Source organism: Bos indicus x Bos taurus, chromosome 2 (assembly GCF_003369695.1).
Source record: "Bos indicus x Bos taurus breed Angus x Brahman F1 hybrid chromosome 2, Bos_hybrid_MaternalHap_v2.0, whole genome shotgun sequence".
NCBI lineage: Eukaryota > Metazoa > Chordata > Mammalia > Artiodactyla > Bovidae > Bos > Bos indicus x Bos taurus.
The window spans coordinates 53658293-53675289 of record NC_040077.1 but is presented as its reverse complement, the minus strand read 5'-3'; the positions used below and the strand labels follow the sequence as shown (position 1 = coordinate 53675289).

Below are 16997 nucleotides of genomic sequence, written 5' to 3'. Positions count from 1 at the left end.
TCCCCCTTGTTAAATATCTTATCTTTTTCAAAATCCAGTTCTCTGGAAACTCCCAAGTAGAGTCATGGCTCCCCAGATCCCTAGGAACAGCCCACATGAGAGGCACAGATGTTTGGTTTTTAGTGCTTATTGTCTCCTCTATACAGATTTTCACATAAATACCATCAATCAATAGCTCTAGGAGAAAAAGGTAGTTTTCTTACTCAAATTATCATGTAGTGTAAGGGCTTTTTGGGAAATCATCCTTCTCTGTACACTTACATTTTAAAATAATATTTTGATAGAAGATACATTTCAAATGAGTACACCTTAACCTTAGAATAATTCATCATATGGTCTAAAGTAAAATCTTGTCTACCCTCCCAGTTTTTCTTGTTTCTGTTCCTGTTTGCTGCTGAACTTCAATATGAGCATTTGTAATTATCAAGTCACAGCTTCCTGGATGGGATATTGTGTGTAGTTTTTCTCTTGCAGTACATATGCTGATTATTTACTTCTGGAATCATATATTATCTTTAAGAGCCTCGGAGCTAAAATAACTTTGAGTAGCATTCAGCTTCTGCCTTAAAATTTTAGACGTTGGTTCTAGTTGCCAAGCTACTTGATTTCTAGAATATTTACCGCAGCTCCACTTGGAAGATTGTGTTGTGTACTTTTAACTTACGAGTTTATTCGCATTTTGTACTGCTATATGTTTTAGTATTGAGGAACAGCTATTCCTATCAATCTCTTGCTGTAAATAAGAGAAGGCTTAACATACCAATTCAAAAAGCAACAATAACAAAATAGTAGATAGCTCTGTTAGATAATTAGGGGAAGGAAAATGTTATACAGATTACATTTTGACTTTAAGTGAAAAATAAACACCATGCAAGAATTAATTAATGCACAGTTCCTGCTTATAAGGCTTCCCTGATGGCTCAGACAGTAAAGCGTCTGCCTGCAATGAGGGAGACATGGGTTCAATCCCTGGGTCAGGAAGATCCCCTGGAGAAAGAAATGGGAACCTATTCCAGTACCCTTGCCTGGAAAATTCCATGGACAGAGGAGTCTGGTAGGCTAAAGTTCACTGGGTCACATGACTGAGGGACTTCACTCCTGCTTATAACCAGAGTTGGATGAAAAGGAAAAAAAGTGAGAAGGATACTTGAAAATCATAATAAATTTATGCTGGGTGAAAGGAAAGACTTTCAGGATAAAAATTCACTCTGAAATGATATACTATATTTACAGAACTGGTAGAGGCCCCTCTTACAGAGTATTTCTTTTTCTTTTCTTTTTTTTATTTAATATCTGTGCATTATTTTGAACCATAGCAATTGAATGAATTTTACAAATTTTAGTGCTTCAAGACAGTGGCAAGAAACCCTGCCACCTTTCACCTGCCTCTTCCTCAATCTCACCCCGCCCCAGTACAATTCAACATCTCTTTAATTATGAGCTTCTTTGGGAAGTCCCAGGATCAAAACTAACTAGCCAACCAGTTGTTTTTAATCCCCCTTTTGTCTATCCTATCTATCTAGAGATGAACACACACACACACACACACACATACATACACACTCCTATCATTTTTTAAAAAAATTTTCATTCACTGTCTTCAAATTTTCCCACCAGTTTTTCTTTTTAAGGTAACATTATTCAAATGTATGGCAGTGTACTTCTGCAATTGTTTCCTGTGACTTTATATTGAACCAGGAGTAACATTTAGAATACATAAAGATCTGCTTGGTATGGTGTGGAAACTGTAGTTCCCATAAACAGTCATGAGAGCAGTCATACTCCTACTACTAGTATCCAATTACTAACCTTGAAGGAATCTTGCAGGCACCTATAATTTACCCACCATGATGCTAATGCCACTTCCAAGGGCATCCTAAAGTTTGAACATGCACCCAGCTCGCACGTATGAATGGCCACAGTCTACATGACATGCATCCTTTGCAAATACTGCCAAAGTAACCTAGGTGGTTACTCAAGTGGGCCAAAGGCTACTTACCTATCTTAAGTATTTTATTATTTTAACAATTATATGAACATACAAATGCATACGACCTGGCTTTCAGTTCTGTGTATAGGTACAAGTGTCTTATATAATTACCCTTTTCACACCAAATTTGTTACTTATTGATGGTCTTCATAATTTATAGGAGTTTTGGGGAGTGAATAAAGAAGAAAATAATGATATCAGCCCAAAGTCAATCTGTTACAGGATAAACCAACAAAATTATGAGGACTTGAATGCTACAAGGGATAAAATTAAGCCGTACTATTCCATATTTCATTTTAATAAATAAAAAATAATAAACTAAATTTAAGAGACAGTGAGATAGCTACCTAGAAATCTCAACACAGGCCCTATGTGTATTATTATACTGGTTAGAAAAATTCTTAGTATTGTGCTATTGAAGATGGTCAAAATAAAAACTCATCATATGCCTTGTTTTATTGAAAAGAATTTTAAATATATTTTAAGCTACTATTGATTTCCCAAGAAACTTCATTTTAAAAGATTCCAAGCCTGAATAAATGATTTATGCAATAAAATTGCAATAGAATAAAGGATATCAAATAATATTCTTTTACATTTAGCTTCAGTTTACATAATATTTATTGACAATTGTCTGGCTTTATTATATGTTCTTTTGTTTACTTATTCATTCAACAATTGAATACTTGAATTTATATTATGTAAAAATAGAAAAATAGTAAGATTGGAAAATTGCTAGAAGAGATTTATGTAACCGGAACTGTAAGAGAAGAGAGAGGTTTGGCGAAGTATCTTCCTATGGAAATTATCTTGTGATCAAAATCTGAGCTACTCAGGCAAATGGGAAGGGAAAGAATACTCTAGAGACAGAGAAATATTTATGCAAGAAGAGGAAAGTAGGTGTAGGGCACCTGAGATACAAAGCTGGAAAGAATCAGACCATAACAGTCTTTAAAAACCATACCAAGGAAAATGAGTTACATCCTGAATTGAATGGGGGATCACTGAAGGGACACAGGAAGTCTCAAAATCAAATGTATGATTTAGAAAGTTCATTGGAAGAAAGCAGGATGGAAGGAGTCAGAATGGTTAGAAGATTACTTCCGTAGTTTGGGGATTGACTATAAACCCAGGTGACATGGTGGCTGAAAACTTCTGTGCTTGTAATGTTGTTTATCATTTACATTTGTCACTCTCTTTTATCAATGAGTGAGTGAAAGTCGCTCAGTCATGTCCAACTCTGCGATACCATTGACTATACAGTCCATGGAATTCTCCAGGCCAGAACACTGGAGTGGGTAGCTGTTCCCTTCTCCAGGATTTACCAATGAGATTCTGAACAATTGCGGGTAATTAATCCAAATCTGTTGAAAATATTTAATTTCCATTTTAGCATTGCATAAAGTATGCACTCAAGTATGCAATGTATGTTTTCACATATTCATATTGTTTTACCTACTATTTTTCTTAAAGTAATAAAAATATTAACTGAATGGCTATACAAAGTTTCAGAAAACTCAGTGTTTTCTTTAAAATGCTGCCATCTAGTGAAACTTCTATAAAATCACTTGGTGATGATCACATTCAAGTTTGTATCTTAAGGTCATTTACTCAAAATAATTGCATTTAATAACTTATGTTCTCTGCCATCCATGGGGAAAGAATTGCACATGCATTAAAATATATTGTAGGAGCCACAAGTGATTTTTTTAATATATTGTGCCACATATGTGACCACAGGGCCTTTAACAACATGGTATGTGGGTGAAGTTACATAGTTTCTTCATCAGGCTATTCTTTATAAATAACTGATAATATAACTGCTGCTTTTTTATTCCTTGAGTTTCCTAAGAAAAATTGTGCTATAAAAACTTGTCTATGGGAGGCTGAGGAATAAAAATCACCTCATAAAAAATCACTTCAATTAGAAATGTTGGTGAGAAAAAAGAGAATTTTAAATTCAGAACTTCTTTCCCCTACATTTAATTTCATTGAAATTATGAAAATTATGTCTTAAAATACAAACCAATTGCACATGTATGTGCACTTTTATCTGGAGAAGGAAATAGCAACCCACTCCAGTCTCTGGCCTAGAAAATTCCATGGATGGAGGAGCCTGGTGGGCAGTCCATGGGGTCTCAAAGAGTCGGAAACGACTGAGCGACTTCACTTCAAACCTAAACATCAGTCTGCAAACCTGGTTTTTGTGTGTGTGCTCAAATGCTCAGTCATGTCCTGCTCTTTGTGACTCCATGGAATGCAGTCCACCAGGCTCCTCTGTCCATGGTATTTTCCAAGCAAGAATACTGGAGTGGGTTGCCAGTTTCTACTCCAGGGGAACTTCCTGACCCAGGGATTGAACACAAGTCTCTCACATCTCCTGCATTGGCAGGCAGATTCTTTACCCCTGTGCCACCTGAGAAGCCAAAACCTCTAAATCTTGAAGGAGATTAATTGTATTTCTTTCCTGTTGCTCCAAAAACTTATGTTAATGTGAAGTATCTGTCATGTTTTCATGACAGATATGTAAGGTTTTTATGTTTTATGTCATGTTGCTCATTTTTTGTGTTTGGGAAATAAAATACCTGTAAGAACCTCTTTTCTTTTATGAGATTCTAGTTTTGGTCACATTATAATGAGTAAGTTTTCTAATTAACCGACTCTCCAGTATATTGAGTTTTCTTCATGGAAACCGATGTTATAGGGTTGGGGTCAGCAAATCTTTTTTGTAATGGCCAAAATAGCAAATATTTCAGACTTTCCTTTCATGTGATCTCTGTTGCAATAATTCATTTGTGCTTGCAAAAGCAACCATAGACAATATCTAAAGAAATGAGATTACCTGTCCTCAAATATTACTTTATTCATTAAAAAGGTCATGGTTTGCATCCCTCTGTTCTGGGGAAAGTGAAGTGTAGTCGCTCAGTCATGTCTGACTCTTTGCGACTCTATGGACTGTAGCCTACTAGGCTCCTCCATCCATGGGATTTTCCAGGCAAGAGTTATACTGGAGAGGGTTGCCATTTCCTTCATCGGGGGATCTTTCTGACCCTAGGATTGAACCCAGGTCTCCCACATTGTAGGCAGACACTTTACTGTCTGAGCCACTCACCAGCGAAGTCCCTATTCTGGGGAAAGTACCTGTAATAGCAGTTCGGAGTTATTTTTAAGAGGTGTTACAATCAAAAAGTGGGTCCTTCTGCAATTATTAACTTCAAAAAACATCAATCAATAGATGTATTTCTTCAAAGTTGCAGGAAGTCTAATGTTTTAAGAAGGTAATTATTATACGTGCTCTTAGTAAGCTAACAATAGAAGAACTCAGAGGTAAGACATGTTTGCAAAATGAATACCCTCATTTAATAACTTTTTTTAAAAAAATTCATCTTCATGTACAAAGTTGTCTTAATGTGGAATGAATCACTATATTATCTAGCTAAATGTTTTCACATTTTGATCTACAGAGGAAAGTGGTTTTGATGGTAAGCAATTAAATCAGGAAATTACTACTTGAGTACAGTTTGGATAATATAAATGTATTGCTCCATGCTTTCCTTCTGGTAATTTAGTGTAAAGAGTCTTACATTCTAATACACTGAGTTCTACCAGGCAGACATACAAAATACTTGAAACCATACAAGTAAATAATTGAGACAGAATAGAGTCAGTAAGAAATTGTCCAGGTCTCAAGTCAATGTACAGGAAGAACACAACATAGATTCAAAAATAGCATTGTTTTTATAGGCCTCCTGAGAAATCTGTATGCAGGTCAAGAAGCAACAGTTAAAACTGGACATGGAACAACATACTGGTTCTAAATTGGGAAAGGAGTACGTCAAGGCTGTATACTGTCACCCTGATTATGTAACTTATATGCAGAATGCATTATGCAAAATGCAGGGCTGGATGACGCACAAGCTGGAATCAAGATTGCCAGGAGAAATAACAATAACCTCAGATTCGCAGATGACACCACCCTTATGGCAGAAAGTGAAGAATTGAAGAGCCTCTTGATGAAAGTGAAAGAGGAGAGTGAAAAAGTTGGCTTAAAACTCAACATTCATAAAACTAAGATCATGGCATCTGGTCCCATCACATCATGGCAAAAAGAAGAAGAAACAGTGGCAGACTTTATTTTTGGGGGGCTCCAAAAATCACTGCAGATGGTGACTGCAGCCATGAAATTAAAGGATATTTGCTCCTTGGAAGAAACACTCTGACCAACCTAGACAGCATATTAAAAAGCAGAGACATTACTTTGCCAACAAAGATACATCTAGTCAAAGCTATGTTTTTTCCAGTAGTCCTGTATGGATGTGAAAGTTGGACTAGAAAGAAAGCTGAGCACCAAAGAATCGATGCTTTTGAACTGTGGTGTTGGAGAAGACTCTAGAAAGTCCCCTGGACTGCAAGGAGATCCAACCAGTCAATCCTAAAGGAAACCAGTCCTGAATATTCATTGGAAGGACTGATGCTGAAGCTGAAACTCTAATACTTGGGGCCACCAGATGCAAACAACTGACTCAATGGAAAAGACCCTGATGATATGAAAGACTGAAGGCAGGAGGAGAAGGGGAAGACAGTGGATGAGATGGTTGGATGTCATCACCAACTCAATGGACGTGAGTGTGAGTAAGCTCCGGGAGTTGGTGATGGACAGGGAAACCTGGTGTGCTGCAGTCCATGGGGTCACAGGGTTGGACACAACTGAGTGATTGAACTGAACTGAAGTTGCTTCAGCCATGTCTGACTCTTTGAAACTCTAAGGACTGTGTGCAACCCAGGCTCCTCTGTCCATGGGATTCTCCAAGCAAGAACATTGGAGTGGGTTGTCATTTCCTATTCCAGGGGATCTTCCCGACCCAAGGATCGAACCTGAGCTCCTATATTTCCAGCATTGGCAGGTGGGTTCTTTACCACTAATGCCACTTGGTCAACTTTACGTTAACCAAACTAGGCAGGACTTGGTTGCAAGGATGCTTCTACTTTAAGCTGACATCACTAACATGCCTTAGCTATTGTAAATGGTGCTGCAATGAACATTGGGGTACATATATCTTTTTCAAATATGGGAAAAATACTTACATTCTTAAAAATTATTGAACTCCTCAAAGAGGTTTTAATATTGTTTATGTATACCTATATTTACTGTATTTGTAATAAAAACAACTTTAAAATATATTATATCAGATCAGATCAGATCAGTCACTCAGTCATGTCCGACTCTTTGCGACCCCATGAATCACAGCACGCCAGGCCTCCCTGTCCATCACCAACTCCCAGAGTTCACTCAGACTCACGTCCATCGAGTCGGTGATGCCATCCAGCCATCTCATCCTCTGTCGTCCCCTTCTCCTCCTGCCCCCAATCCCTCCCAGCATCAGAGTCTTTTCCAATGAGTCAACTCTTCGCATGAGGTGGCCAAAGTACTGGAGTTTCAGCTTTAGCATCATTCCTTCCAAAGAAATCCCAGGGCTGATCTCCTTCAGAATGGACTGGTTGGATCTCCTTGCAGTCCAAGGGACTCTCAAGAGTCTTCTCCAACACCACAGTTCAAAAGCATCAATTCTTCGGTGTTCAGCCTTCTTCACAGTCCAACTCTCACATCCATACATGACCACAGGAAAAACCATAGCCCTGACTAGACGAACCTTTGTTGGCAAAGTAATGTCTCTGCTTTTGAATATGCTATCTAGGTTGGTCATAACTTTCCTTCCAAGGAATAAGCGTCTTTTAATTTCATGGCTGCAGTCACCATCTAGGACAAAAAAACAAACCCATTACATACTGAAATACATATTACATTGTTAGGGGGTAAAAATGTAATTCTAAAAGAAACAAAAAAAGAATGTTTTATATTTGGCATATATTTTATATAGAAATATAAATCTTTGCTATTTGACTTAATAGAAGGCAGCTGGTTTTATATATCTTCTGCATTTAATCTCTTGATTTTTTTTTTCTTTGTGAAATATAAGAATAAAATTGGACCTTGTACAGATATATATTTAGAAAAAGTACAAGTAATATAATAGCTTTTTCAGTTAACTGTGAATATTCTTTGATCCTATACCAGAATTTGACAAGAACATCCTGGGATTTGTAGTATGAAATGTGAAACCAAATCAATGATCTTTCTATGCTTTGTTACATTAAAATCTATGGGCTGATTTTTCATTTTGAACAGATCTTTTATCCATGCATAATATGTAACAATATGTCTTGATCATTTGGAAAATATCAATTCATTCAGTTCGGTTCAGTTCAGTTGCTCAGTCGTGTCTGACTCTGCGACCCCATGAATCACAGCACCAAGGCCTCCCTGTCCATCACCAACTCCCGGAGTCTACATCCATACATGACCACTAGAAAAACCATAGCCTTGACTAAACAGACTTTGTTGGCAAGGTAATGTCTCTGCATTTTAATATGCTATCTAGGTTGGTCATAACTTTCCTTCCAAGAAGTAAGTGTCTTTTAATTTCATGGCCGCAGTCACCATCTGTAGTGATTTTGGAGCCCAAAAAGATAAAAGTCTGACACTGTTTCCACTGTTTCCCCATCTATTTCCCATGGTGTGATGGGACTGGATGCCATGATCTTAGTTTTCTGAATGTTAGCATTAAGCCAACTTTTCCACTCTCCTCTTTCACTTTCATCAAGAGGCTCTTTAGTTCCTCTTCACTTTCTGCCATAAGGGTGGTGTCATCTGCATATCTGAGGTTATTGATATTTCTCCCGGCAATCTTGATTGCAGCTTGTGCTTTCTCCAGCCCAGCGTTTCTCATGATGTACTCTGCATAGAAGTTAAATAAGCAGGGTGACAATATACAGCCTTGATGTACTCCTTTTCCTATTTGGAACCAGTCTGTCATTCCATGTCCAGTTCTAACTGTTGCTTCCTGACCTGCATACAGGTTTCTCAAGAGGCAGGTCAGGTGGTCTGGTATTCCCATCTCTTTCAGAATTTCCCAGTTTATTGTGATCCACACAGTCAAAGACGTTGGCATAGTCAATAAAGCAGAAATAGATGTTTTTCTGGAACTCTCTTGCTTTTTCATTAACTTATGTATATTTTCTAAATATTTCATATTTCATTATATGTTCTTTTTAAAATTGTATGTTAGTTTTAAACTCACCATAAATATCTTTAAATACTGGGAAATGATCATATTTATGGAAATGGACACAATTTTTCCAAAATTCCAGTTTCTCTTGGTAACTACTTTTTTCCTTTGGCAACAAATTCTTCAAGTTATTTTCCTCAAATTGATAGACTCACTTCATTTTTCAAAATATGTCTCAAATACCTAAGTATGATTTACTATTATTTGTCTGTAAGTTGCTCTTTCATGCAAAAATGGCTTTCTATGAATTTAAAGTGGGTAACTTAGCTTCCAACTCAAATAATTGCATAAGTGCATTATGAGACAGACATCCTACTTCAGGATGTTGTTAAATGTTTTATGAATAATTCCCATATTAAACCTTAAAAGAATAAAATTAAGATATTGACATTTTATACAAATGTATTATTTTTATACTTGTACCAAGGAGATATATAACTCAAATTAACCTTTTCATGCTGTAACTGAATGCACACAATGCCAATACAAGTTTTGACTACCTTGATTTGTGCAAAGATGTCAGCAGTTTAACACATCATTGCTTCTGCGTTATCAGTGCAAAAGTCAACACAGTGAAGAAGGCAAAGAATGTCTTCTTCCTGGTATGAAAACTGTTTTGACCTGAAAGGGCCTTGAGAATGCCCAAGATTTTATGATTCACACTTTGTGAGTCATTGCACCAAAGGATAAACTGAATTTATGGTACAGCATTTTTTCAATAATTTTCTTAAATATACTTGTATTTGTTATTTTGAATCATTAAGCAATTTCAAAATGTTATCGTGTTCTTCCCCAGGGTTGTTTTGTTGGCTTTGATCTAGCACATGCAGTTGGAAATGTTGAACTTCACTTACATGACTGGGGAGTTGATTTTGCCTGCTGGTGCTCCTACAAGGTATCAACAGACTAGTTAATATATTTATATCCTTTTAGTCCACACTAACGTTAATCTAAATGTAAAAATGGATCAGTAAAAATGTATTGTAAAAATTGTAAAAATGACCAATTTAAAAATTGTAAAAATGACCAATTTAAAAATTGTAAAAATGACCAATTTAAAAATGTATTGTAAAAATTGTAAAAATGACCAGTTTTAGGTATTTGAATTACTTTCCTCCATTTCCTTCATTACTGTATTTTGTGACTTTAGTTAATTGAAGACTCACTTAATCAATAGTATAGGTTATTATGTTTTGGTATTTCCATCCTTTATAGAGTATTTATTCCTTCAATTCTCTGACTTCTATGAAAAAATCAGGACGTTCTGGACAATACTTCTATACTTAGAACTTAATTCAAATTTAATCTAGTTTTTTGTTAATATGTTGAGAAATTTCTACATAAGTTAAAGATAATTCTTATGGAATCAACTTTGTATTGACATTTGAAAACAAGTTTATTGACAGGGAGCATAGAAATAGAAGTGATCTTAAGCGTTTTAAAAATATAATATTTTATTATTATTTAAATATTTTGTGGCAAAATAACTGAAATAAATGAGCTTTGAAATCAGATAATTGTCAGTAGAACTGAACTGTTACCTACCAGTTGGGGCAAAAACTGGCCAAAATAGTAATAGCTATTTATTCCTAATTAATAATGCTACATTTCATTGTTTTTCTTTGAACAAAGTAACCCCAAATTCTGTTTTATAATAAAAGTTAAAATAATCACACATTTTGATCTTATCAAAGTTGATTTCATAACAAAAAAGTCAAATAATTATTTTTATCATGTATATTTAGGCAAACCTACACAGTTTAATTTACTCTCTATCCAGTATTTAAATACAGGAGCAGGAGGTCTTGCTGGTGCCTTTGTCCATGAAAAACATGCCTATACAATTAAACCTGCGTGAGTACTATTTTCAGATTTTCTTTGGTGATGGATAAATGAATTAAATGATTTTGAATTAATTAGTGTGCTAAATTTACATGTGTTCTTTAAGATGCTATCCAATAAGAATCTGGGTTGATTATAATTATTTTACTACTCTGTGAACAATGATATGCTTTATCAGAAATAAACGATTTCCAAAGAGTTCACTTGGTTGAACAAGAAATTTAATCACAAAAGGGAAGCTTCAATGCTAAAAACAAGTCCCTGTAATCATGTAGAGCAGATGGTTTAATGCAAAGAGACTACTTAACTTTTTTTCAAAAATTAGACTTTAGAAAAGTCCAGGTTTCTCACATTGATGAATAAATCAAAGGCAACACAGAGCTGTGCCTAATAGAGCTTAAAAGTAGTACATGATTATTAAAATTACATCTACCTTGAAAGCTGGAAACTTATAATATGGTCTTGTAAGGAATATCTTCTGTCCTAAAAGATTTTATAATCCATGAAAACTGAAGAAGCTGAACGCTGAACAACAGACTGACTACATAAAAGAAATACTCTTCAATTTTTATATAGCACTCTTCATTTTTTAGAGCAAGTATAAATGCAAATGTGATACACCAACAAATTTAACATTTTTATTTGACTGGGGAACTCTTAAGTGTTTCTATTATTTTTATCTGGTATGGAGAAAAAAAAATATTCTGTAAAAAAAAAATCCTTTCAAAATTGTATCAGAATGTGTGTGATGAGGAGACTGTCTAGACTCCTAATAGGTAATATAATAATGTTTGATTAATTTTCCGAATCTTTTCAGTCACTGGCTGAATGGTATAATCTTTATGAGAACTGAAAGTGAATTAGTTATAAAGCTTGGAGCCCCTCACATTTTTGAGATTCTCTGCATATAAATCATACAAATTTAAGATCATTTTCTACAGCTCATTTAATTATACCTAAATTTCTTCAAGATTTTAAAGTTTTAAAATTCAATAGAGCATTTTTTAGACAGATATTTGTTAGGTACTCATCTACCTTGAATATATTGTCAGGACATTAGATTTCTCCCCTGGTTCCAAATTCTGCAAAGAATATCTTAGCTATGGGCTTCCCTGTTGGCTCAGCAGTAAAGAGTCCGCCTGCCAAGGAGGAGATGCAGTTTCAATCCCTGGGTCAGAAAGATCCCCTGGAGAAGGAAATGGCAACTCCTTCCAGTATTCTTGCCTGGGAAATCCCACGGACAGAGGAGCTTGGAGGGATACAGTCCATGGTAGTACAGTTGGACACGAACAACTAAACAATGACAACATTAGATTTCTCCCGTTGTCCCAAATTATCTGAAAAGAATCAGATCAGGTCAGTCGCTCAGTCGTGTCCGACTATTTGCGACCCCATGAATCACAGCACGCCAGGCCTCCCTGTCCATCACCAATTCCCGGAGTTCACTCAGACTCACGTCCATTGAGTCAGTGATGCCATCCAGCCATCTCATCCTCTGTCGTCCCCTTCTCCTCCTGCCCCCAATCCCTCCCAGCATCAGAGTCTTTTCCAATGAGTCAACTCTTCGCATGAGGTGGCCAAAGTACTGGAGTTTCAGCTTTAGAGCATCATTCCTTCCAAAGAAATCCCAGGGCTGATCTCCTTCAGAATGGACTGGAATATAAAATGTATATTATAGGACTACCATGCAAGTTTTAAAAGGTCTGGTTTTTTTTTTTCATTTATAAACAACCCCATTGATAACATTTTACCTAGCCTAAGTGTTTTCCACATAGATGGTATGTAAGATATTGCCTGCCTTTGTGTGAAAACTCACCACCCTGAGCATTTCCAACTCTCCACTTATTTAAACTGCACTAGAGAAATCGGCAAAGGGAAGCAGGGATATGGTAAGTAATGTACACAAATTCTAGAGAATGCAAGCACTAGCAGTTAAACTCTGATTTCACAGCATCTCTATTACACTTCAGAGTTCTTTCACCATTATTTGCCCTTCATGGATGAGGAACAAGAGAGAGCAGAAGGGTTGTAGTGTGCCTGCATGTGCCTCATCTTCTAGAATCTCAACATCCTCTAGACCCAGTGAGTGAAGTCACTCAGTCGTGTCCAACTCTTTGTGACTCTATGGATTGTAGCCTACCAGGTTCGTCTGTACATGGAATTTTCCAGGCAAGAATACTGGAGTTGATTGCCATTTCCTTCTCCAGTAGGTAAGTGTTAAGTCTGTGCTCCCAGGAGAAAGACCATACAGACAGAGCAGATTTACATTCTAACCTGATCACTCACCTGCTGGTCCTGAAGAATGTTCTTGATTTCTCAGTGTTCTAGTCTCTTGATAAAGAGAACATAAGCATATACCTCATAGAAAGTTATCATGAGGTTAAAATAGGATAATGCATGTAAAACAGCACAGCCACTGAAGCATGATAGGTGATCCATACATCTAGGGTAAGTATCTTTTTGCCTTGCTATGAAGTTGCATGTTAACTTGTAGAATTTTGCCTAGTAGAGATCATTTCTCCTCAAGCAGGAAACATACCCTTAAAGGTTATGGTTTGTGACCTTTGGGATATTAAAGAATTTTGTACCTATGGCCAAACTCAGACTGAGCCTGTAAGCCTCTATTCCTGGAATCCTGTCTGATACTGGCCTCACCATCTTACTGGCTTATCTGCTAATTATGAGTTGATTGAGATCTTTATATGTGTTCATGTTATATTTATACAAGAGCCATGTTTGTACAGTCTTCTATTTGTACAGTTTGAAAATCACATGCTATTAACTTCTGTTGCATTTTAAGTATCTAGTTTGGAGATCAACAAGACTCAAACCAGTCTGACTCAGGTAGTCCTTCTTACAGGAAACACTGGTTGTTGTTTCTTTATCAGTTGTTAAAGTTTCTTTTTATGTGACATTAGAGGGACTAGTTCCAATAGTACCAACTTCTACCCTAAGTGCAATGTAACCACTGTTAACTTCATGAAGTAAACTTTGTGCTTCAAAAAAGGGTGACATCTAGTGGCTAAACATGTTATTTCAAATAAATAGTACACATAGCTTTTCCTGGTCCATTCATTCTTTATCTATACTTAAAGTATAATTTTTTTTCTATCATTTGACCATATATTTATAGTGCAATAATTGTGTAGCCAAAGCCTTTGATAAAGAGGTAGGACAGGATGGAGGTGGAAGTTAACATTAGGTGCATTTTAGGTACAATGTTAAACAAAATGCATAAATGTTTATCAAGGTTGAGAAGAAGGGTACTATGTGAGTGGATCCTGGAACTTGTAACCCTGAATTCTGAAAGTTTAATATTAGGTGAATAATTTCAAAATATCTTTTATATGATGTTCCCATTAGCAACTGGCAGATTACATCTGTACCAAGAAATTTCACCATTTTTTGTTTGTTTATTTAAATAGGCATTTTGGCCATTGTTCAAAATTGGTGACCTAAGACTTTTTCCAAGAACACTTTGTCAATAAAAATAATGAGTAGAGGCCAGTATCAATCTACTGTATTAAGCATTATAATTAAAATCATTAATCTTAGCTATAATTTGACCTCTTTCTAGTTTATCATCATGTTTTTCCCATTCTAGTATCATATTCTAAACCTTATATGTAGCTAAGAATTATACTAAATAAGGACTGGTTCTGAGTAAATGCCATCTTGTGTTTTTTGTACTTCGTGTCTGACAATTTTAGTGTATACAGTTAATAATTATTGCTCTGCAATATGAAGGAAATACTTTTAGCTGTAAGAATTCAAACATTAGAAACATATCACCTTTTAAAGAAATCCTGCAAGTGAAAGCATTAATCGCTCAGTCACATCCAACTCTTTGCGACCCCATGGACTGTAGCCTGCCAGACTCCTCTGTCCATGGGGTTTTCCAGGCAAGAAAATATTACTGGAGTGGGAGCCATTCCCTTCTCCAGGGGAATCTTCCTGACCCAAGGATAGAAACCAAGTCTCCTGCATTTCAGGTCCTTAAAAATCTTGCATATTTCTTTTAAATTTATAAGTGTTGACCTTTCTGAAAGACTTTAGATCAATACTTAATTTTTTTATTTTAGAAGATTCAAACATATGTGAAGCCTGTAAAATGATTCTTTTGTAAAAGTCCACAGACTGCAATTCAAGACACCACCCATCGCTTCTTGGTTTTTTTAGAGAGACTCTAGCAAGAAACAGGAGTAAGTTATTAAGATTCTTTCTGTGGCTTACTTTTTTTTTTACTCTATCCAGTGAAATCATACACACTAGAAAATTGCTGTTCTTCACTTTCCATGCTGGCATAAAGAATCTTTCAAATGCTCTTATATATTAGCTCTCCTGAAATTCTTGCTTCCCCTAGTATTTTTTTTTTAAGTTTTTTAAGTGGTCAAGAATGGAGCCTACTGATAATTTTTTGAAAATGTTAGAATTTCAAATCATGCCAAACATTTCCATAAACAGTTAGAGGTATTTGATTGAAGGCTTTAAGTAGAGATGACATTTTTAAGGCTTTATTAAGAGCCTGAGTCATCTCCTTTATTGTAATAAGTAATTTGCAGGTTAAAAAGAACCAGCAGAAGAGGCTGGCTGCATCAGTGCCTGGGAAAGGAAAATTTTAAACTCAGAAGTATAGATTATTACTACTATTATTATTATTTGGGAACTTAAAAAATAGACACATAAAACAACATACGGAGAAGGCAATGGCACCCCACTCCAGTACTCTTGCCTGGAAAATCCCATGGATGGAGGAGCCGGTAGGCTGCAGTCCATGGGGTCACTAAGAGTCGGACATGATTGAGCGACTTCACTTTCACTTTTCACTTTCATGCATTGGAGAAGGAAATGGCAACCCACTCCAGTGTTCTTGCCTAGAGAATCCCAAGGATGGGGGAGCCTGGTGGGCTTCCGTCTATGGGGTCGCACAGAGTCGGACACGACTGAAGAGACTTAGCGACAGCAGCAGCAGCAAAACAACATAAGAAAGTCTAAGAAAGGATAAAAATAAGCATCAGGAAAATTTATAAAAATGGCTTAAAAATTATAAGCATGTTTCACTCTTGACCCAACAGAACAATTAATGTTATAGAGAGAGATCATCTACTTGTTCTGGAGTGTGATGATGATATATCTGATTGTACTTCCTTCCCCAGGCAATGCTGGAGAATACCACAAACCCAAACTCATCTATAACTTAAACCCTGTTTTGGTTTCTGTGATTCTTTCTGACTTACTAATTATCACAGCTTTTTCTAGTATCTATATAAGGTTTTGGTATTAAAGACTGGGAGAATGAGGGAGTGTCGGTGGTGGTAGCAAGGTGGGTGAATTCACCAGACCCCAGATACTTGCAAATGGGATAGGCCAGTATCAATGTATTTCTCAGTGAAAGTTTTCACAGAATCCTTAGTTAAACTATGACTCAGACCTCCCAGGGCATTTATTCTATGCATTTAGCTTGTTTTTAACTGGAGTTAGATGTTCAGTATGAATTAACGTGGATGGCATCTTAGCCACAACTTCCTGCCCTGTCAGACAGCCATATTACATGTACTTGGCCACCCCTTTGTCCTTAATGTTGCCTCCCACAACCCTACGTTACCTCCCACAGCCCTAATCTTCCAGTGTATCAGTTCCCCTTGCTTCTGTTCCAATGTATGCAATTGCTTTTCTGTATCTGATAAGTTTACTCTTTCACTTTTTCATTGATTCCCTCAATGCCTCAACCCTTGGTCCTTTTAACTCAGGTGTATCTCATCCTCTGTAATGATGTCAAAAACAGACATTTGCAGAAGATATCAACTGTATTTCTAGCTTTATGACTTGCTTACTTTCTATCCCTTACTTTTATCTGATTGCAAATTGCAAGAGCTTCTGATTACCAAAGTATTATTCTAATCCCGAAAGATACATGACAATGTAGGAAAGTAAAAACTGTGAACTACTCACTTATAAAATTAACCTTTACCAAACACCCTTTCTCAATTAGTATTAACATTTATCTCTATGCATTATTATAAAAAATATTTTGGTCT

The 16997-nt window shown here is 36.2% G+C and overlaps 1 protein-coding gene across 2 annotated transcripts in view; it reads left to right on the top strand.

Annotated features, from left to right (window-relative positions):
- The window catches only part of KYNU (kynureninase), a 121409-nt gene that overhangs the window by 70055 nt on the left and 34357 nt on the right, over window positions 1–16997 (top strand). For both annotated transcript variants that reach the window (XM_027561643.1, XM_027561635.1), the window contains 2 exons: window positions 9914–10012; window positions 10898–10971. In XM_027561643.1, the coding sequence (XP_027417444.1) occupies window positions 9914–10012; window positions 10898–10971 (173 nt within the window). The remainder of the gene's footprint in view (window positions 1–9913; window positions 10013–10897; window positions 10972–16997) is intronic.